At 41.7% G+C, this 22950-nt stretch overlaps 1 protein-coding gene across 2 annotated transcripts in view; it reads left to right on the top strand.

Annotated features, from left to right (window-relative positions):
- Positions 1–22950, top strand: part of PCNT (pericentrin) — a 93233-nt gene that overhangs the window by 1634 nt on the left and 68649 nt on the right. For both annotated transcript variants that reach the window (XR_014160971.1, XM_081879909.1), the window contains exons 3-11: positions 1749–2004; positions 2492–2550; positions 3162–3336; positions 8692–8816; positions 10906–11017; positions 11626–11890; positions 14313–14400; positions 17098–17314; positions 22349–22569. Coding sequence is in view for 1 of the 2 variants with exons in the window: in XM_081879909.1 (XP_081736035.1) it covers positions 1749–2004; positions 2492–2550; positions 3162–3336; positions 8692–8816; positions 10906–11017; positions 11626–11890; positions 14313–14400; positions 17098–17314; positions 22349–22569 (1518 nt within the window). In the remaining variant the exon portion in view is untranslated. The remainder of the gene's footprint in view (positions 1–1748; positions 2005–2491; positions 2551–3161; positions 3337–8691; positions 8817–10905; positions 11018–11625; positions 11891–14312; positions 14401–17097; positions 17315–22348; positions 22570–22950) is intronic.

Consider the following 22950-nt stretch of genomic DNA (forward strand, 5'->3'; position numbering starts at 1 on the left):
TGCTCTGGATTAGTTGTAGTTTCCCAGTCACCTTCAAGGGTAGCCCCATGTAGAGCGCATTGTAGTAGTCCAAGCGGGAGATAACTAGAACATGCACCACCCTGATGAGACATTCTGTGGGCAGGTAGGGTCTCAGCCTGCATATCAGATGGATCTGGTAAACAGCTGCCCTAGACACAGAATTGACCCGTGCCTCCATGGACAGCTGTGAATCCAAAATGATTCCCAGGCTGCTGACCTGGTCCTTCAGGGGCACAGTTACCGTATTCAGGACCAGGAAGTCCCCTTCACCTGGCTGTCTTGTCCCCCAGAAACAGTATTTCTGTCTTATCGGGATTCAACCTCAATCCGTTAGCCACCATCCATCCTTCAACTGCCTCTAGACACTCACATAAGACGTTCACCGCCTTCACTGTTTCTGATTTAAATCGGATGTAGAGCTGGGTATCAGCAACATACTGGTGAACACCAAGCCCCAACCCCCCTGATGACCTCTCCCAGCAGCTTCATATAGATGTTAAAAAGGATGAGGGAAATGATGGAGCCCTAAGGAACTCCACAAGCAAGTGCCCAGGTGTCCAAATCCTCATCCCTCAACACCACTTTCTGGACATAGCTCAGGTGAAGGAGCGGAACCATTGCATAACAGTGCCCCCAGCTCCCAATCCCTCTAAATGGTCCAAAAGGATACCATGGTTGATGGTATCAAAAGTGACTGAGGGATCAAGCAGAACCAGGAAACTGCTTACACCTCTGAACCTAGCCTGCCGAAGATTATTGACCAATGCATCCAAGGTGGTCTCAGTCCCATGATAGGGCTGGAATCCCAATTGGAAGAGATCCACATGGTCTGCACCTTCTGGGCGTGCTTGGAGCTGTTCAACGACCATCTGTTCAAACAGCTTGCCCAGGAATGACTACTGGGTGATAACTGGCCATAATGGCCAGGTCTAAAGATGGTTTTTTTAAAGAAGCGGTTTAATAACCACTTCTTTAAGGGGGTTCAGGAAGACTCCCTCTCAGAGGGAAGCATTCACCACCCCACTACAGAGCTCATTGCCCAGCCTTGTCTGGCTCGCTTTTATGAGCCAGAATGGGCAAGGGTCCAGGAGACAGGTGATCGGTTTCACTTGTCACTGAAGCCTGTCCACATCCTTAGAGGTAATTATTAATAAGCTGAATAAAGATACCTTCCTTACTGTCTAGTAAAAGTCACTATCATTGTGATTTGGGAAAGGTGCTTTAACATTAACTTGTAGTACCTCAATTGTTACCATCACTTTGCCCCATTGTTAAAAGTGGAATCAAGGTTTGAGGGAAATTAGGGTACTAACTAAGCCTGGCCCTTTTCCTTGATGCTCACCTTTTCTGGCTCCTGTAGCAACATAATTCAGTGCCATGTGACATCCCTGGTGAAAGGATGTCCAGCTGGCATAAGTGAGCCATAGGATTGCACTGTAATAAACAAAGTACAGTGTTACCTCAGGTTAAGTACTTAATTTATTCCGGAGATCCGTTTTTAACCTGAAACTGTTCTTAACCTGAAGCACCACTTTAGCTAATGGGGCCTCCTGCTGCTGCCGCGCTACTGGAGCACGGTTTTTGTTCTCATCCTGAAGCAAAGTTCTTAACCCGAGGTACTATTTCTGGGTTAGCAGAGTCTGTAACCTGAAGCGTATGTAACCCGAGGTACCACTGTAATTGCAAGCAGGGTTATGGGTTTCAATTATTGTCTTTCTTGACTGCAGGCTCTTCATAATCTTAAACTGGAAGGTTTAAGGCTAAGTTCAAATAACACACACACATCCCAGTTGGAACTGATGCAGACTAATCTGAGAAAAGAGAAAGAAACGGCCCTCATGGAGTTGCGTGAGATGCTCAACGATAAACATGCTCAAGAAGTAGCAGTTCTACAAGGTCAATTCCATTTTGAGCTGGAGCGTATTAAAGAACAGAGTGATAAGGAAAAAGAAGAAATGGTCGTGAAACATCTAGATGCCATGGGTAAGCTACCTTGTAGTTTTCAGCCAAAATATTGCAATCCATAGAATACTAGTGCAGACATTCTGATGTTTTATTCAGTTCTGTTTGAGAGCAAAATAAATGTCAATTTTAATCATAGCAGATAATACTTTGAAAATGATTTAATACTGTACAGAGATTATATAAAATATAAAATTTAATGCTATAATTTAGAAGTACATAATGCTTTTTGACAAGTGTGCTGTAAGAAAAGCTTTTTACAAAACAAGAAAACCCTCTGCAAATTATGTAAAAGCAAGTCATTTTAATAAGCATAAATATGCAAAATCAGAATATTTGCAAAAGCGAGGGGGGGAGCCATTAAGAACAAAGGAAGATGCGGGGAAGGTTATATGAAGTGTGGAAATTAAAGAGTAGATAATTTTTTTAAATATATTTTGAAATTGGTATTTATATTAGCTGACATGCCAAATAAATTTATGCAGTGGCAACAAATTTGATATTTCAGATAAACAGAAGAAGGACATAGCTCTGGAAATGGAGAAGATACACACCCAGCTCTTAGAGGTATTGTGTATAATTTATTGTGTTTAAATATTTTCTTTTTAAAGCTTCTGGATTTTTATATGATGAAAATTCTTTGATTTACATTACAGTTCCTCAGATTGTTCTGTGTTTGTGTGTGTGTGTACACACAGACACACACACAAGTTCCCTTTCTTAAAATGTAGGAATGCAAGATGTTATCTTGCATTTTGCATGGCTAAATATCCAAGCATGCTAATACAAATGCCCTAACAAACTATTGATCATGCATCTTTAAAATAAGATCATAAAAGTGAATGTAAAGGCTAATCTAGTGGTGGCATCCAGTGTTCTTGCTGACTGTTGTATGAAAGCAAGTGGCAGCTGCTAAAGAGATCATGAGATAAAAGCAGAGATGTTAGTTTCTTTCTGAAAAAAGAGTTGCTTGAACACACATGGGCTATTGGGTAGGTCCTGTCCAGGAAACCCACTTTATTTTTGCAAAGGCTCAACAAGTAGCAGCTGGGACTGACAAGAAACTAAAGTTAAAAGCATTTAAATCGGAAGAGTGATTGTTCCTTTAATTTAAAAGATTATGTATTTTTCAGGATACTGTGTGGCAATTTTCAATGTTAGACTTCATTTTCTTTCAGAATCTTAAAAGAGGATGTGCATCAAATACAGACCTCACTTTAAAAAACTTGCATGAAGAGTTATCTGTGAAACATCAGATTGAATTAGATGAGATGGAAAGAACCCTAAATGCAGAAATTGAAGAAGTAAAAAGAAAGTTGAAGAGTCTTTCTCTTGAAAAAGAGCAGGTTGAAAGTAGGTATTATATTCTGAGAAGAGTTATTATCATTGCAATATACTTTTATGTGCAAGAAGCAGTATTTCATCTGCCTCTAAAAAAGTAGGTGCTTTCCCACTCTTGCCAATAGAATGACAACTGCATCAATTCTTGAGGTATGTTGCTATCAAAAATGAGAGGCAGGTAGGGGAAGTATTAGTCAGCTGCTAGAGGTCTGCGAAGCCAGACTGTGCACTTCAGTTCATATCTAAGTCTTCTCCACCTTCCAAAAGTCTGTGACTACCCTCTATCCTTCTTTGTATTTTATATACCTCTAGACTTCTTTAAAGTATAGATTAGCAGTACTGACATCATTTCTGTCATCCAACTCTCACGATTTCTTTATTTAATGAAATTATAGCTGAAAAAAAGCCCTGCATACAAGTGGTCCTTTAAATAATCTTGTTCCAAGCCAGTCAGGGTTTTAATGGTAATAACTGGCACCCTGAATTAGATCCAGAAGTGCAGTTGTAAACAGTACATCTGATCCAAAAATCAGGGTAACATATTGTGACTGCCTGGCTTTCACCAATAACGAGGTGACCATATTCTGTACCATATGACGATTCCGGACCATCTTCAAAGGCAACTCTTTGTAAAGTGCATTTAGTAATCCAGTCTGTGAGAAGTGAATGGATTACTTATTTACTGGGTAGGATTACAGTTGGTGTACCTGTCTAAGCTGGTAAAAAGCACTCCTCGCCACCTCAGCCTCCCCAGTCAGCAATGAAGCATTTAGTGCCCCTGAACTATGAATGTGATCATTCAGGGGTGTGCAGCTCCTTGAAGCAGAAGTTGAACACCTCTTCCCAGAGTTAATGGTTCTCTCATGTGCAGAAAGTCCATCTTCTTTGGAGAACCAGTTTGTTTGTTTGTTTTTTCCCCAGAGTAACGTATTTTTTTTTAAATAATATTTATTGAACAATTACAAATATAACAGAAAAAAGAAAAAAAATAAAGCATCCATTTTATAACCTTATTTTCATTAGCATCTTTCCAGGACTTCCCCACCCCACCCCCTCTTGTATTCCAATTCCTTCAAATAGATTCAACAAATTCTTACCCCAAATTTTAAACTTATTACCATTAACCCAATGTTAAAAATGTTTTTCCATCCCCTAAAATCGACCCCGCTCCTTTCCACAAGATCCCCTCTTTAATATGCAAAACAGATTAAAATAAAAGAAAATAGAAAAAAGAATAAAGTATAATTTAACACCCTTTGGATTCCAAATTTCCCTCCCCCCTTTCCCGGTTGCGTTCCCCAATGTCCATCAATGCCTGTTGTCATCCTGGAGATCCCACATCTAGGCCGAAATCCTTCACAAGTCCACTTTGCCGTCTTTTTAATAGTCTTTGCCGTCTTTTTGATCATCTTTATCTTTAGTTTCGAGCGTCCAATCTTGGAAAAACTCTATCTCAAAAAGGTCCATTTTTTCCATCCAGATCTCTGTATTTAAGAGTAAAAACTCAAATTTTGTTTCTTTAGACCTTTCAAATCTGGATGTCCCAAATGTCCCCACTTCCAGCTTTATCCAATTCTTGTTGTTCATGTTGTTCTTATTATTCTCTCTCCTCACTTTCCTCTAGTTTCTTTTCCTGCTCTCCTGCAAAAATGTTCCAATTCCAAAAGCTTCTAAATCCCCTACAGAGGCTTTGTTATTCAGGAACAAAACTTTACGTCAAGTCCCTTCCATTCTTCAATAGATAAATCTATTGTCTCCTTTAGTGTAGAGACCTCTGTAGACAAAATAGTGTTCCATTTCTGCAGTTTCCCAGGAGATAAAAAGTCCAATTCAAATTCCATGCCAGCAATACTTGTAGTGTCCCACAGCCCCTCTAGAGGGATTATAGTAACTCAGTTTCCTTCCAGATCACACCCAACAGTCAAAGTAACTTGTTATTCCTTGTTTTAAACAATTTATATCTAATTTGTAACAAATGTAACCGGCAAAGTCCTCATAACAAAGTTCTCTTTTTATTCTTCAGCTTTGACAGCTCCTTTGACAGCTGTCAAAGCCTCTGTTTCTCCTCTCCCGGCGCTCTCGCGGATCGCTCCCGGTTCCCGGGGGGGGGTTTTGCATTTTAGCTCACATTCTACTTTTCTCCTCCAGCCCAGTCTTATAATTTTCCATCGTGAAATTAGTAACTTTATCAAACTAAGGTAGCACTCGATCTTAGTTGTTAAATCCTTTGCTTTAAATCCTCTATGACAGGGGGGAGACAGACTTCCTTTTTGCACCTCCCCCGCTCGCTCCGAATTTAATTTTTTTTCCCTTTTTAAGCCCAGTTTCCAATTACTCACGGGTTGTTCTTTTTAATCCGAATTTTCAATGGAAGAAGTCAGCGCTCTCTGCCAAATGGCATGCGGCTTCGCTCGGCAGGGGAAGCAGAGGACTCATAGCACCACACCACACCCCGGCACCCGCTCCGTAGCCTTTAAAAAGGCTCCTTCGCGGGTCGGGGGGGCGCAAACAGTGCCCGCCGAGTCACCATGCCCATGGGTTTCAGCGCCCATGGTTTTTGAGGGTCCCCGCGACGCCGACGCGGTAGAACCCAGCCCCAGCCGAGCAGGCTCCCTCCGGAGCTCGGAGGGAGTCCGCCATTCGGCGATGGCGCCAACCCGGAAGTCCTTCTTTGGAGAACCAGTTTGGTGTAGTATTTAGAGTGTTGGAAATTGACCTGGGAAGCAAGTATTCAAATCACCACTCAGTCATAAAGCTCACTGGGCAGGAGTGAACTAATGAGCCCCATCAGTGGAAGCTCTGCACAAGAACTTACACAATGGAACTTTTAACCTCTTTCCTCCCACCACCCACACTGAAATTGGCTCATGTGGCTGGGGGGTGAGGGTGGTATGTGTTGGAAGAGCCCCAAAACAACGCACAGGAGGCGAGGGGGCATCATTCTCTCCGGGAAGCCATAGTAATGGAACGGTCACTTTTGTGCAACATTGAATTCCTCCCAATGTCTCTTAGCCTTATCTACTTAGTGGTTTTTTTTTAAGGATACAATGGAAAGAGGGAAAACTATGTACACCACCTTAAGCTCCGCAGAGGAAAGGTGGGATATAAATGTTACAAATAATAAATTAAGCTTCAGCTTGTTTCTCCTTATCCATCTGAGGCCAACCCTCTAGGAAGGACCAGAGCTACCAGGAGGATACCATGGTTGATGGTGTTAAATAGGTCTCTGTCTATTGTCCCTTGTGAATTATTTACCTGGGTGACCAAGGCTGTTTCCATCCCATAACTTGGTCCTCTGTAATCACACTTTACACTGAATCCACATTTACCAAGGTTTTCAGTTCTTCTTTGTCTTTTGCTAGTCTTATTTAACAATGTCTATCATCTTGTTCTCTTTGTGACATGATGCTATCCTGTTTCTTAGATGACTTCCATCTTCTCTCCTCTTTGGATTTCCACCCCTTGTCTTGCTGGGGTAGTTTGCAGGTCTTATGTTTTATCTCATATTCTTTTCGCTCACATTGATTTTCTGTTCAGAGCAAAATGACTTTGATGTATCAGCCTCTCTAGGTGTCCTTATTTGTTGTTTCTCATTCTCTGATTTTTGTAGCTCACCAGAATGACTCTGAAATAACATATTTTATATTCTAAACGTTTTCCCTTCTACACTTCTTTTTATCTTCTTTTAATACTCTTGTAAACCTGGGATAAAAAGGTAAAGGGACCCCTGACCATTAGGTCCAGATGCGGACGACTCTGGGGTTGCGGTGCTCATCTTGTTCTATAGGCCAAGGGAGCCAGCGTTTGTCTGAAGACAGCTTGCGGGTCATGTGGCCAGCATGACTAAGCCACTTTTGGCAAACCAGAGCAGCGCACAGAAACGCCGTTTACCTTCCCACTGGAGTGGTATCTATTTATCTACTTGCACTTTGACGTGCTTTCGTACTGCTAGGTTGGCAGGAGCAGGGACCGAGCAACGGGAGCTCACCCTGTCGCGGGGATTCAAACCGCCGACCTTCTGATTGGCAAACCCTAGGCTGTGTGGTTTAACCCACAGCGCCACCCACGTCCTGGGATAAGTTTCCTTAATGTAGAACAAAAGAAAGGAAGTCTGTAATTGTAGACTCTCCATAGCAGAATTCTATTCCTCTTTTGCTTCCCAGTTACTGGGAGACTAAGGCTGCAGTCTTATGCACCCTTACCTGGTAGTAAGCCCTATTGAACATAGTTAGACTTACTTGTGAGTAAACAGGCACACAAGGCTACTGGCTTGTTTAAGTTAAGCAGGTCTGGGTCTGGTCAGTTCTTGGATGGGTGCCCACTTGTGAACCACATATACAGGGTCTTGGGATAGAAGAAAGTTGGGATATACCGTATTTTTCGCCCTATAGGACACACTTTTTCCCCTCAAAAAATGAAGGGGAAATGTATGTGCGTCCTGTGGGGCGAATGCAGGCTTCAGGCAGCTCTCCGCAAGCCTTGGGAGCCCGGCGCGACTTCCCGCCGGGCTCCCAAGGCTTGCAGATAGCAGCCTGCAGTCTGAAACCTGGGGAGCGCAGCGGGGCTCACCCTGAGCTTCAGGCAGCTCTCCGCAAGCCTTGGGAGCCCGGCGCGACTTCCCGCTGGGCTCCCAAGGCTTGCGGACAGCAGCCTGCATCCCGAAGCCTGGGGCGTGCTGAGCAGATATCGGGCTGCTATCCGCAAGCCTGGAGAGCCTGGCGGGAGTTCCTGCCGGGCTCCCTAGGCTTGCGGATAGCAGCCTGCATTCCGAAGCCTGGGGCACGCTGAGCAGATATCGGGCAGATATCTGCAAGCCTGGGGAGCCCGGCGGGAGTTCCCGCCAGGCTCCCTAGGTTTGCGGATAGCAGCCTGTTCTGGGGGCTGGGGTCGGGGGACGCTCGGGCTTCCCCCACCCCAGCCCCGCACCTGGGGGGGGATTTTTTTTCTTCATTCCCCACCCAAAAAAACTAGGTGCGCCCTATAGGGTGAAAAATACGGTAAATGTTGAAATTAAAATAAAACTTTTAAGGATTGCATTGTAAGGTCACCTCTTTTAGACAAAGTACAGCATCTGGCATTGCTTTTCACATTTCACATTATAATACTTTTTTGTCAGAAACATCGCTACAAAGATTGTGGAATTTATTAGAAAACTTAACAGAATTGTACGTATGAAGTAGAATTTAAATTCACTGCTGACCTTATATACCTCTTCAGACGTTTGGACTGTTGTGATGCCAGAAACTGGTTTGAAGCAGTCATCTCACAAGCAGGGCTATATCTCAGGTGTAGAGTGCATTCTTTGTGTGCATTTTGACAGCTGATAAGAAAATAAATTTTATAACAGAACACAATGTTATTTTGTAGTGGAGCATGATATCCTGAAAAACCAGTATGATCTGGCCATGACAAAGCTGCAGGCTGAATATGAACAAAAGTTGGAAGATATGAAAGAGCAAAGCAAGAAACAAGAAGAAGCATTACAGCAGGAGGTAAATAAGCATATTTATGTTGATTCTTTGCAAGGCTCTTTATGTTTATCAAGATCTGCCTGAATATGAGAGTGAGATGGCAGAGTGGGAAACAGCAGATGAGGATCTCCACATAGGTGACTGGAGGACTGAAACAGGCAAATGAGGGTGTTGGGATGTTGAAAGAGAGGGGTGGAATTATGGATAGAGATAATAAAAAACATCTGGAGATGGAAATGATAGACGTAAGAGAGAAAGGATCTTCTGTACAAGTTGAACACAGAAGAAAACACCATCAAGCTCCTGGCGATCTTTGGGAAAAGAATGGAAGAAATAGAAATGGAAGGACTTTTTCTTTAAATTAAAGATGGGAAAGCATAGCCAAGGGGAAATAGGACTGGAAAATATGGAATTGGATAATAATATTAATAACAATAATAATAAACTTTTATTTATATCCTGCCCTCCCCGGCCTAGACTGGGCTCAGGGCGGCTAACATAGAATATATAACATAAATTACCTCCTAAAAACAAGTCAGGATCAAATTAAAATCTAATTAGATGGCTTTCCGCAGGATTAGGGTTGGGAACAGTAAATGTTCATCAGGCCCAGCTGTTTACGCTGTTCTTATATGGGCCTGTGAAAATGCTGGGAGGCCTCTTTCATACTAGTTCTTATACAAAAAGAGAAGGGGAGTCAGGCTGAGTCCTGCCCAAAGGCCTGGCGGAACAACTTCGTCTTACAGCTCCTGCGGAAAGATGTCAGATCCCGCAGGGCCCTGATCTCTTGTGACAGAGCGTTCTACCTGGCCGGGGCCAAGGCCAAAATTAATGAAGATACAAGTAAATAGTTATGGACTATTACTCCAATAAGAGTTCTTGGAATTTCTTGAAGAGAAAGTTGTTATACTGGACTGGAGAAAGACTTTTTTTGGCCTTTAGCAATAATAACAATCAAAGAGCCCCTTTGGGACTTTTTGTGTGGAAAGAAGAATGTCTTGTGGTGTCTGGGACTGAAGATTGGAAAAAAGCCTAGCAGATTGAGGACATTATCCTGGAATACAACTAGATACTAACTATTCTGGAATGAATATTTTGAATAATCTTTATGTACATAATTGGCAGATGGAGAACTGGAAGTCCTTATTTATCTCATCTCTTTATTTTTTATGATTTCTAGCTTTTGTTTTCTTCTGTAAACTCTATTATACTTATGTTTTGTTCTGTTTTTTGATGTCCTGTACTCTGAGTTAATGAGGCTACACAAAGGAAGGTGATGGATGGATAATGAAGAACCCTGTGTGAGATGCAGAGAAGGGAAGATCTCCCAGAGTGGGAAACTGATAAGAGGGCATTGCATTTTCCTTTCTTCCTCCCACTGTTTCTTTTTGTGTTCTTCTTTCTTTCTTTCTTTCTTTCTTGTATGTACATTTGCTTTCTTGTTTTTACTATTTTTATTTGGGTTAGTTTGGCTTTTATTGTATTGTATGTTGAAAAGTTTCAATAATAAAAAAGAGAAGTAACTCACTGGTGCACCTGAACTCTATTGAAAGCAGGAGTGACATTCCATGCATCAGCTGATGCACAAGGAGTTTAATTCTGCTTGGTTCAGGTGTACAAACTAGTTCCTCACAATGAACTAGTTGGCACACTGAAGCCCTGAAGAAAATTGGAACTTTCTGCACATCGCCTGATAATGTCATAATGACATCAGCTGACTGACAAGTGGGTGGTCCTGTCCATCTGTCAGGGGTGCGGTGGGGGCCAAAAACGTTCCCCATCCCATTCAAAATCTACCAGTCAGTTGCAAAAGATGTAGAGTTAAAATGAAAAAACAGGCGGCCACTGAGCACATTCTAAGCCTAGGAATTTTTTTTTTTAACTATCAGAATTGAACAAAGCAAAGAGTCCTTTCACGCAGATATGCACTACTGGTTAGCTACCTTATATTTCAACAACAATTATAAAGTGGTTTTATTTTTGCTGCTGTTAAGAAATTCGGAGCCAGAAATTGGCCAAAAATCCCGTCACTCCTGGTCTAGAAGATTTTGAAAACTCTTTTTATAAAATTAAAATTTGTAGGTGTACTAACTCATTGAACCTCTTGTAGATGGAAAAGCTAATGGCTATGCAAGAAAAACTAAAGGCAGAGTCAGAAGAAGAAATCAAAGGACTTTGGTCTCAACTGGATAGTGCTCGGACAAGTCGCCAAGAATTAAGTGGTACGTTTGAGGATTTGACATAGAATCATTGTAACCTGTAACTTGCTTTCTGTTCATTTTTAAATTTTAGGGTCTGATTCTCTATCATTCAGTGAAGCATTTTATTTTACGCTATTAAGTTATGACATATAAAGGAACAATATTTTATACTCTTAATGACTAATTAGCTGAGGAACTGTTAACACATGTTTGTGAAACTCTCAGTTTTAATTTCAGGATTTTAGGTTAATTTCTCAGATTTGAGGATTGACATAATTTACATTTTATCCTGTTCAAAAATAATATTAAGTTTCTAAAAATATTTTTATTATTTCAGGTCTACACAAAATATAACATGCAGGCTAAATTTATGGCACAAATAATCTTGATGCCATTCATTATGAATCTTAACAATTAATTTGAAACATTAACTCAGTGATTTGTATTTATATAGTAGCTCTTGAATTATTATTATTATTTCCTCCATTTTCCACTTGAGGTATGCTGTTTAGGCATAAGCCTAGTCTTCTTAAAAGCGTTGTCCTGTGTGTGTTGTAGTTCTTGAGAAGCTTGTTTTATTTTAATATACTGTATTGAAATAAGAGAGTATTATCTTGGTCTTTCACCAGAGTTGAAAGAACAGCTGCTTGCTCGCACTTCACACATGGAAGAAATGGAATACTTGAAGAAGGATTTTCAACTTAAATGGGATAAAAAAAAAAGTGAACATGAAAATGAACTGGAACAATTAAGACTTTATTTTGAACAGAAATTAAAGTCTGTGGAAGAAAACTACAGAGAAGAATTAACAATGCTGCATCAGAGGCTGCGGGAAATGAAAGATTATTCCCTATTAGAGGTGGAGAACAGCCAAGATCTACATGTGGAATTTGGGTAATGCTAATAATTTAGTAACTTGATCTGTAGCACCAGATTTTTAAAGAGTTGATTATTAAGAATGTAATACCTAGTAATGAAAACTACATTGGTACCTTAGTTTACAAACTTAATCGGTTCTGGAAGTCCATTCTTAAACAAAAGCATTCTTAAACCTAGGTGTGCTTTCCCACAGCAGTGGGGGACTCAATTTACAAATGGAACACACTCAACAGGAAGCAGAACATGTTCTGCTTGCACCACACAGTTCACAAACCAAAACACCTACTTCTGGGTTTGCAGTATTCTTAATCCAAGTTGTTCATAAACTAAGCTGTTCTTAAACCCAGGTACTACTGTATTTGTAACTGTAGTTTCCTCTGGCAGTCTGGACAGGTGGTCATGTTGGAGAACTCCTGAAGCCCTCGTCTTGACTAGTGCTCCTGGCTAGGGGAGAACCGTTTTTACTACCACACTTTGATACTCATAGGAGCATCTAGCAGCTGTAGGATGCACTAGATTTCTGTTTGTCACAGCTAGGATTGGGTTAGCTTGATTGTCATGTATCCATTTTTTTTTTAAAGAGTTAATGTTGTTTTGAAGAGTCCCCTTTTTGAAGAGACCCTGTCCCTGACCAGCCTTTCAAGGAAGTGTTGTGCAATTGCTTGCCCTCATGTTTTGTCTCTGGAAAAGCTATTATTTGTTACCAATGCTTATATTTATTACCAGGCAGACATTAGTTACATAAGTTGGTTTTCACAAGCTCTGTCTTGCATTCTGTGAGTGACTTGTAAAATATTGGTTAGTTCAAACCACTTGGAGAATGGGAATCCTTTGCTAATCCTGATTTAGATTATTTTTTTCAAGAGGCAAGCTGACAGTGTCTTTCATATACTGTTTTTGTTTGTATTGATTCTAGTGAATGCTTATGATCTGTCTGCAGCTGCTTCAAGTTGAGGGTGGCTTAGGAAACATGGTTGATGTTTCTTACTGGGAACATGGTGGAGTGCAGTCAGTGTAAGATTACACCCTGTCCTCCAGCCTCTCAGCTGATGCCACTAGGGAGTTCAGTTGATAGGCGGGTTCAGTGGGTGGGTGTGGTTTAAGGAAAATTCACTACCTCATGCTATACTTCCAGTGGAAATTTTAGGTATCCTAAATGCTTACAAACTAAAGAGAGAGCCTGTTGACAAAAGCTGATAATAGCTTTTGTGGGATTTGTATATTTAATTCGAATTTAAGATTTATTTAAGGTAAAATCCTGAATGACTCCAGAGTCCCAAACAGCTGTTTCTTCCCACACCAAAGCAGCTACAGCTAGAGAGAACATGGAAAGCAGCTAAAACAGTTATTTTACTATTTTCATGGGCAATGCAAAGCAACATGGTGCTGTGAATTTCTGTGGATTAGCCATGCACCTCTGTGAAGGCTGGAACCTTCAATGTGTGGACCTGTCTGTGCCTGGCCCTTCCCTGTCTGGGGAACATTTGGGAAGGCCTGAGCTGCATTATCCAGACTGTAGCATCATGGCAGGCCTGGCTGCTGAACAGTGGAAAATGCTTCTCCTGTAGCAAAATCTACTAAGATGGCTTTCACCTACGTGAGCTCTAGATCCTAATTGCAACCAATTAGAAAAGATCTGAGAGAGAGAGAGATGCACACCACAACTCTTAATGATGTGGTGGTGGGGAACCCTGAGGTTTATAACTAGTGTGATAGAGTTAAGTGAAGTGTGAACTGGCTTGCATATGGATACAGGAATCTTAATCTCATGATTGTGGTAACTGAAAAAAGAGAATCCGTGGTTGTAGAATTGAATACTACTTCATGCTAACATTTTCTTACATGATTATATTACCATGGTTGCTTCTGTGTGACTTTAAATCACCCCCAAATTTACAGTTCATAACATAGAATGATGAAGCTGGGTAATCTAGTCCGACTGTTTGCTGCTGCAGGAAATCCACTGCTATTGTATTCCTCATAGGTGGCCATCCAACCTCTCCTTTAAAACATAGAATGTGGGAGAGTTCATCACTTTCTGAGGCATTCTGTTCCACCACAGCTTATACCGTTAGGGTCTTCCGAATATTTCAGTGAAATCCTCTTTCTTGTAGTGTGAACCCCTTACTTTGGGTCCTACTCTGGAGCAGTTAAAAACAAATGTGCTCCAGCATCTTATATGATAGTCATTTGAATATATGAAGGAGGCTATCATATTGCCTAATAATCTATAAATCTCTTCTTCATGCTAAACATACCCATTGTTAAAGATACTGAAAACTGCTTTATTACTTTATTAAAGTTATTGCTTTATTAAATTATAATATAGTAAAGCATATATGTAATGTTATAATAAAGTAATGCTATAATAAAACATTACTTTATTAAAGTTGTTAAGACCATGTTACTTACTCTTTTGAAATTTCCCCCCATACAGTTCATCTGCCATATTTTTAGAAGAGATGACCGAAAAGGAGAGACACGATCTATTTGAGCAGCTAACTCAGCAACTGGAACGCCACAAGGTAAATTACTAGCTAGTAATAAAAAGGCATATTTGGCTTGCCGGACAAAATGACCCACCCCCCAACTCCATGTGCTGTTCTGGGGATTGTTGCTGAGGGCCACCAAAAAAGGCCTTAAGGGCAGCATGCAGCCCTTGGGATGTACATTGAGCTATCCTGCTGTAGTGGATAGTCTAGAGCAGAGCTTCCCAAACTCTACATGTTGGTGACACGCTTTTTAGACATGCATCTTTTTGTGACACAGGAATTCAGTTTTGCTAGCAAACCGGAGGTTAAACTAACTCCTTTCCAGACCTGGGAGGAGCGTGGGGAGCATTCGCATGACACACCTACAACCTGCAGCTGACACACGAACGTGTTGCAGCACATAGTTTGGAAAGCTCTGGTCTGGAGTAAGTTTAGCAGTCACTACAGTGAGCTAAGGTTCCAGATTGGGTTCCGCCTCCAAGCCTGATACTGGTATTGAATGACAACTGATCCTGCCGCTGCCAGAAGGAGACAACTGAACCAGTTGCCACCACAGCAAAGCCTGTAGAACCAAGCCAGAATCGTCATGAGTGCCTTCCCATGTGCTTAGGGAAACAACTGCCTCCCCCCGCCCCCCATCTTACCAGTCTAGGCTATGGAATGCAGAAATGTCTGTCTTCAGGCCAGAGGGTGAAACCTTTTAAGATTATAGACAGAGGCTTTGAGATTACATTTGAGATTGCTGAATCACACTGTTGTCTCACGTTAAGCTTGTCTACTAAGACCCCTAGATCCTTTTCACACGTACTGCTAGTAAGGCAGGTGTCCCCATCTTATATTTGTGCAGCTGGCTCTTCTTTCTAAGTGCAGAACCTTAGATTTTTCCCTATTGAAATTCATCTTGTTAGTTTGGGCTCAGTTCTCCAATCTATTAAGGCCATTTGGAATCCCAGTTCTCTCTTCTGCAGCATTAGCTGCTCCTACCAGTTTGGTGTCGTCTGCAAGTTTGATGAGCATCCCCTCAATTCCTTTATCCAAGTCATTTATGAAAACATTGAACAACAATGTGCCTAGGAAAGAACCCCACTTTTGTCCAGGATGATGAAGCACCATTAATGAGCACCCTTTGGGTTTGGTCAGTCATCCAGCTACAAATCCACCTAACAGTTATCTCAATCAACCCACATTTTAACAGCTTCTTCACAAGAATATCATAGGGGACTTCGCCAGAAGCTTCACTGAAATCAAGATACGCTATGTCCACAGCATTCCCCCAATCCACCAAGTTTTTAACTCCATCAAAAAGAGAAATGAGATTTGTCTGACATGACTGGGATTTTGGGAAACCCAGGCTGTGTCTTAGTAATCACCACATCCTTTCTTAAGTGCCCACAGACCAACTGTTGCATTATTTGTTCTAGGACCTTTCCTGGTATCGATGTCAAGCTCACTGGTCAGTAGTTACCTGGGTCTTCTCTCTTCTCTCCCTTTTGAAGATGGGGATAACATTTGCCTGCCTCCAGTCTGCAGGGACTTCACCTGTTCTCCAAGAATTCTCAAAGATTAGAGTCTCTGAGATTACATCCTCAAACTCCTTTAGTACCCTTCAGTGAAGCTCCTCAGGCCCTGGAGTTTTAAGTTCATTTAAAGTAGCTAGGTGTTCCCTTACCACCTCTTTTCCTATCTTGGGCTGCAGCTCTCTCCTTGCACTATTTATTCTGTTATCACCAGGTTGGGCACTGCTTTTTTTTTTTTTTTTTGGTGAAGACAGAGGCAAAGTAGGTGTCTAACAGTTCCTCCCTGCTGTTGAGAATCAGGTACAAGATAGATGATCCCCTTGTAGCTTCCTTCACCTTCAGGAAATGAAATTGTCTATGAGGCAGCTGAGGAATTTGTTGGACCTTACATTGTTGGCAGAGTTTTTGTTCCAATAGCTGTCTGTTTGGCTATCTGCTCTAGGAAGGCATCATCCAAGTCTTCTGTCTGGCTTGGAAGTCTATAGCCAGGGCTGGCCCTCCCATGATGTAAGGTGAGGCGTTCCATTCATTCTAATGGACCAGACTCCATAGCATAGTAGTGTTGCTGTTGCAGTCCATCTTGGGTAAGGCTGCAACCCAGTAGTGGATATCAGTGCACATGAAGAACAGTGCTACTTATGGCCTATGATCAATTCTAATTCTGTTTATTAATACATTAGCATTCAGTTTTCCATCCTGATTGTGGCTGTACTAGCAACTAAGGCAGAGCTACTTGTTGCATTTTATTGCTGATGACCGCCAAAGGGCTGTGAACAATTAGCTCCGTGTAAACTGCTTGTGCTAATTTTAGTTGTTGGCACCTGTCTCAAGAGACAATGGAGTGCACCTCTGGGATGAAGTCTAACTGCTGCATTAGCAGCACCAAAGTAACCTCCTCGGGGCACAAGCCTGGGCAGTGTGTATGGAGGTTCTAGGCTGTCTAGACGACAAGATCCCTCTCTTGGCGTCACTGATGTGGGCCAAAAGAAAGCAGAGCAAAACATTTGGCACCAGCTTGGCTGCAGGAGTTGCTGGAAGGAGGTGTACAAGGCGCCATCCTAGGGGCTCCACTTCGGATTTGTGCAAGATTTACTTCTTAGCCTTTTCTTCTTGTGAAGTATAGTTTAGTAAAACAAGTGTTTTGCATGGAAAATTTAAAATGGATATGTTTCATAAATCTTACCAGTGTTTTTCTTCTGCATGTTGGCTTCAGGAAGAACTCTCTTGTTTGCGGTTGCATTTGGATGATAAACACAGAAGTGAGGTAGAGTTACTAAGGTCTTCCCTCACACTTCAGTATGAAGAGAGCCTAAAGAAAATGAGGATGGATCTTTCAGATAGATTCACTTCTGAAATGGAGCAGCTGAAAAGAAAACATAGTTTAAGTCTTGAACAGCTCCGTGCCAAAATGTCAGAAGAGCACCTCAGAGGTAAGCAGTTGCAGGTCATAAGAATAACATGTGAAATTTTAATTTCCAAAATTACATTTATATGGAAAATGCTAGCTCTGTGTTCTAAACCAGTGAAATACATTGCTTTACTACAGTGCTCAGGCTATCACTTTCTAAGAATGGGTTTAGTTGATTTACCCTGTGAAACTAATACAAGGCACTCCGAGGCCACCTATGTGTCAGTTGATAAGGATGGTTCGAGGAGTTCCCCCAAACAACGGACCTGCTCCTTCAGAGGGAATGCAGTCACCTCGCCTGTCTCCTGGATCTGAGAACCATTTGCCCACAAAGGCGCTGCCTCCCCAGGATTCATACTCAACTTATTAGCCTTCATTAGTCCACCACTGCATGCAGGCACCTGTCCGGGTCCTTCACCATCTCTCCTGAATCAGATGTAACAGAGAAATAGAGCTGGGTATCATCAGCATATTGATTACACCTTGACCTCAAACTCACTCCTAGTGGCTGCTCCCAAAGGCTTCATATAGCTGGGGACAAAATAGAGACCTGTGCAGATGCTTAAAATAGCTTTTGTTAAAAAAGCAGAAGCTTTTTTTGGTAGGCATTGTAGGACAGGAATTGCCAAAAGAGCGGAAGAAGTTATTCATGTATTCTACAATGGCAGCTAGGATTCTACTAGTTCAAAAATGGAAAGATGACAAGATACCAACAAAAGAAGAACAGCAAATCAAACTTATGGAATATGCAGAAATGGCAGAACTCACAGGAAGACTCAGAGACGATGACAATGAAGACTTTAAAAAAGACTGGGAACTGTTCATGTTGTATCTACAGAAATATTGTAAAGAAATGGGCTCACTAGCAGGGTTTGAGTAAACACAAGTAAGAAAACAAGTGTAAAGGTTAAGAAACAACAATATGGAAATTAATCAAGTGTAAGATGTAACTTGAAAGAAAATTTGGTATAAAAATGATATGAATATAAGAGCATTTAGCTAAAAGCAGAAAAATAAGACAAAAATTAAGCAGAAGTAGCAAATATTTAAAGAAGTGGAAGTTGAAGGACGTCATGACGTGGGGGGGAGTTTTCGTTTTCTTTTCTTTTTTCTCTTTTATATGGTAAATGTGTTGAATATTAAATTGTAAAATCTAATAAAAATTTATTTAAAAAAACTAATAAAAAATAGAGAACTGTGCGATCACATAGCATAACTGCCATGGGCCAGAAGAGCAGCCTCCCAGTACTGGGGACACAACCCTGCAAATAGGAATGGAACCCCTGTAACAGCAGTGTTAATAATCTTAGAATCATAGAATCATAGAGTTGGAAGAGACCACAAGGGCCATCAAGTCCAACCCCCTGCCAAGCAGGAAACACCATCAGAGCACTCCTGACATAGGGTTGTCAAGCCTCTGCTTAAAGACCTCCAAAGAAGGAGACTCCACCACACTCCTTGGCAGCAAATTCCACTGTCGAACAGCTCTTACTGTCAGGAAGTTCTTCCTCATGTTTAGGTGGAATCTTCTTTCTTGTAGTTTGGAACCATTGCTCCGTGTCCGCTTCTCTGGAGCAGCAGAAAACAACCTTTCTCCCTCCTCTATGTGACATCCTTTTATATATTTGAACATGGCTATCATATCACCCCTTAACCTCCTCTTCTCCAGGCTAAACATGCCCAGCTCCCTTAGCCGTTCCTCATAAGGCATCGTTTCCAGGCCTTTGACCATTTTGGTTGCCCTCCTCTGGACACGTTCCAGTTTGTCCGTGTCCTTCTTGAACTGTGGTGCCCAGAACTGGACACAGTACTCCAGGTGAGGTCTGACCAGAGCAGAATACAGTGGCACTATTACTTCCCTTGATCTAGATGCTATACTCCTATTGATGCAGCCCAGAATTGCATTGGCTTTTTTAGATCTGCCGTGTCACACTGTTGGCTCATGTCAAGTTTGTGGTCAACCAAGACTCCTAGATCCTTTTCACATGTACTGCTCTCAAGCCAGGTGTCACCCATCTTGTATTTGTGCCTCTCATTTTTTTTGCCCAAGTGCAATACTTTACATTTCTCCCTGTTAAAATTCATCTTGTTTGTTTTGGCCCAGTTCTCTAATCTGTCAAGGTCGTTTTGAAGTGTGATCCTCTCCTCTGGGGTGTTAGCCACCCCTCCCAGTTTGGTGTCATCTGCAAATTTGATCAGGATGCCCTTGAGTCCATCATCCAAGTCGTTGATAAAGATGTTGAATAAGACCGGGCCCAAGACAGAACCCTGTGGCACCCCACTAGTCACTCTTCTCCAGGATGAAGAGGAACCATTGATGAGCACCCTTTGGGTTCGGTCAGTCAGCCAGTTACAAATCCACTGAGTGGTAGCATAGTCAAGTCCGCATTTTACCCAGCTTCTTTACAAGAATATCATGGGGCACCTTGTCAAATGCCTTGCTGAAATCAAGGTAGGCTACATCCACTGCGTTCCCTTCATCTACCAGGCTTGTAATTCTGTCAAAAAACGAGATCAGGTTAGTCTGACATGACTTATTTTTCAGAAATCCATGCTGACTATTGGTGATCACAGTATTCCTTTCTAGGTGCTCACAAACTGTTTGCTTAATGATCTGCTCCAGAATCTTCCCTGGTATTGATGTCAGACTGACTGGGTGGTAATTATTTGGGTCCTCTCTTTTCCCCTTTTTGAAAATAGGGACAACATTTGCCCTCCTCCAGTCTGCCGGGACTTCGCCTGTTCTCCAGGAATTCTCAAAGATGACTGCCCGTGGTTCTGAGATCACATCTGCCAGTTCTTTTAATACTCTTGGATGCAGTTCATCTGGCCCTGGAGACTTGAATACATCTAAACTAGCCAAGTATTCTTGTACTATCTCCTTAGTTATTCTGGGCTGTGTTTCCTCTGCTGAATCATTTGCTCCAAATTCTTCAGGTCGGGCATTGTTTTCTTTATCGGAGAAGACTGAGGCAAAGAAGGCATTGAGGAGTTCAGCCCTTTCTGTGTCCCCTGTTTGCATTTCACCATCTTCTCCTCTGAGTGACCCTACTGTTTCTTTGTTCTTCCTTTTGCTACGAACATACCCATAAAAGCCTTTTTTGTTGCTTTTAACCTCTCTAGCAAGCCTGAGTTCATTCTGTGCTTTAGCTTTTCTGACTTTGTGTCTACACATGCTGGCTATTTGTTTGAATTCCTCTTTGGTGGTTTCCCCCCTTTTCCATTTTTTGTACACATCCTTTTTTTAATCTTAACTCAGTTAAAAGTTCTTTACATAGCCACCCTGGCTTCTTTAGGCACCTTCCATGTTTCCGTCTCATTGGTATTGCCTGAAGTTGTGCTTTTACTATCTCCCTCTTAACAAACTCCCAGCCATCATGAACTCCCTTTCTTTTAGTATTACTGTCCATGGGATCTCACCCAGCACTTCCCTAAGTTTTATGAAGTCGGCTTTCTTAAAGTCAAGAAATTGAGTCCTAGTATGCTTGGCTGCTCCTTTCCACTGTATAGTAAACTTTAGAAGAGCATGATCACTCGCGCCTAATGATCCTTCCACTTCTACCCCACTAACCAGGTCATCAACATTGGTTAGGACCAGATCTAAAATGGCTGTTCCTCTTGTTGCTTCTCCCACTTTCTGGACAATGAAGTTGTCTGCAAGGCCAGTGAGGAATCTGTTTGACCTTATGCTCTTGGCTGAGTTTGACATCCAGCAAATATCCGGGTAATTGAAGTCCCCCATTACTACTATCTCCCTTCCTTTTGCATGCTTGGCCATCTGTTCCAGGAAGGCATCATCTATGTCCTCCGTTTGGCTTGGGGATCTATAGTAAACTCCCACAATGAGGTCCCTGTTATTCATCTCTCCCTTAATTTTGACCCAAATGCTCTCACTTTGGCTTTGAGGTTCTAAATCTTGGATCTCTTCACAGGTATACACATCCCTGACATATAACGCCACTCCTCCTCCTTTCTTGTCTGGTCTGTTTCTCTGAAATAGATTGTAACCCTCCATTATTACATTCCAGTCGTGGGACTTATCCCACCAGGTTTCAGTGATGCCTATTATGTCATATTTAGTTTGCTGTACCAAGAGCTCAAGCTCATCTTGTTTATTACCCATGCTTTGCGCATTAGTGTACAGGCATTGAAGTCCATTAATCATTCCCCCGTGTCTCTTATTTAAGGATTTTTTTCCTCCCACCACTAGGTCTGCGTGCTGTTTGCTCCATTTGGTCTATGACATTTGGATGATCATCTTCATCAATTGATAGATTCCTACCTTCAGGAGCACTGTCTTCCTCCCCCACATTAGTCAGTTTAAAGCCCTCCTGATGAGGTTTCTGAGATTTTTGGCAAAAACATTCCTCCCAACCATTGTGAGGTGCAGCCCATCGCTTGCCAGAAGTCCATCTTCAAGAAACTGCAGTCCGTGATCTAAGAATCCAAACCGTTCCTGTTTACACCATTTGCAAAGCCAGCTGTTCACTTCCACTATTTCTCTCTCTCTCCCTTGGCCACGTCGTTCAACTGGGAGGACAGATGAGATGACAATTTGTGCATTTAATTGCTTCAATTTCCTGCCCAGAGCCTCATAGTCTCTTTTGATCTTCTGGAGGCTATTGCTTGCAGTGTCATTGGTTCCCACATGAACCAAGTGGAAGGGGTATTTGTCAGTGGGTTTTATGATTCCTTGTAGTCGTTCAGTTACATCTTGGATCTTAGCCCCGGGGAGACAGCACACTTCCCGAGACATCTTGTCAGGCCCACAGATCACTGCTTCTGTTCCCCTCAGTAGGGAATCCCCTATCACCACTACCCGCCTCCTCTTAGGTTTGGTCGGGGTTCTTCCGTGATCTGTCCGTTCCAAGGTCGCCTGCACATTCCCCGAGGAATGACTTTGCTGCTCGTCTTCATATACCTCGTCTTCTAATAGTGTTAACATTCTAATGTAAACTTAAGATTATAGCAATGAAACACTAAATTTGCCTTGTTCAGTATTTTGTTGCAATTATGAAAACTGATGAAAAATATTTTAAACTTTTATTATTTTCAGAAATTGCTAAACTTGGTCTACAAAGTGCTCAAGATGCTGCGCGTCAAGTAGAAATGGAAGTGGCTGAGCAATGCTTGGCACTAGAAAATGAGTACAAAGCTAAACTTTGTGTTCTTCAGGTTGAGACCCAAAAAGACATAGAAGAATTGAGGAGAGAAAATACAAAATTAAAGGAAATTAGTGTGTGTCAAGAAATGCATTGGAAGGAGGAGCTGGAGCAGGTAAAATATGGAGGGATGTTGATATATGTGTTTCTGAGAAATATTTAAGGATTTTAATTAATAATACATATGTGTATCAACAATTTTTCAAAAATAAATTTATTTCTACATTATATTTTCAAAAATAAATTGTTCGCTTGGACACCTCTTAAGATATTGTAACTAAATTTGGCACAGTAGTTCCTGAGATCAAGGAACAGAGTTTTGTTTTGTTATGTTTGAATACCGTTGGATGACATGTTGAATCAAGCTAGCAGACTGAACCTTTCAGAATTGCATTTATTGTCAGTGAGGGCTGCTGTTAGTTTCTTTGAATTCCCAAACACCAGGAATTCCTTGCTAGTTACAGTGGTACCTCTGGTTACGAACTTAATTCGTTCT

Source organism: Podarcis erhardii (assembly GCF_964252035.2).
Source record: "Podarcis erhardii genome assembly, chromosome: 1".
NCBI classification, from domain to species: Eukaryota; Metazoa; Chordata; class Lepidosauria; order Squamata; family Lacertidae; genus Podarcis; species Podarcis erhardii.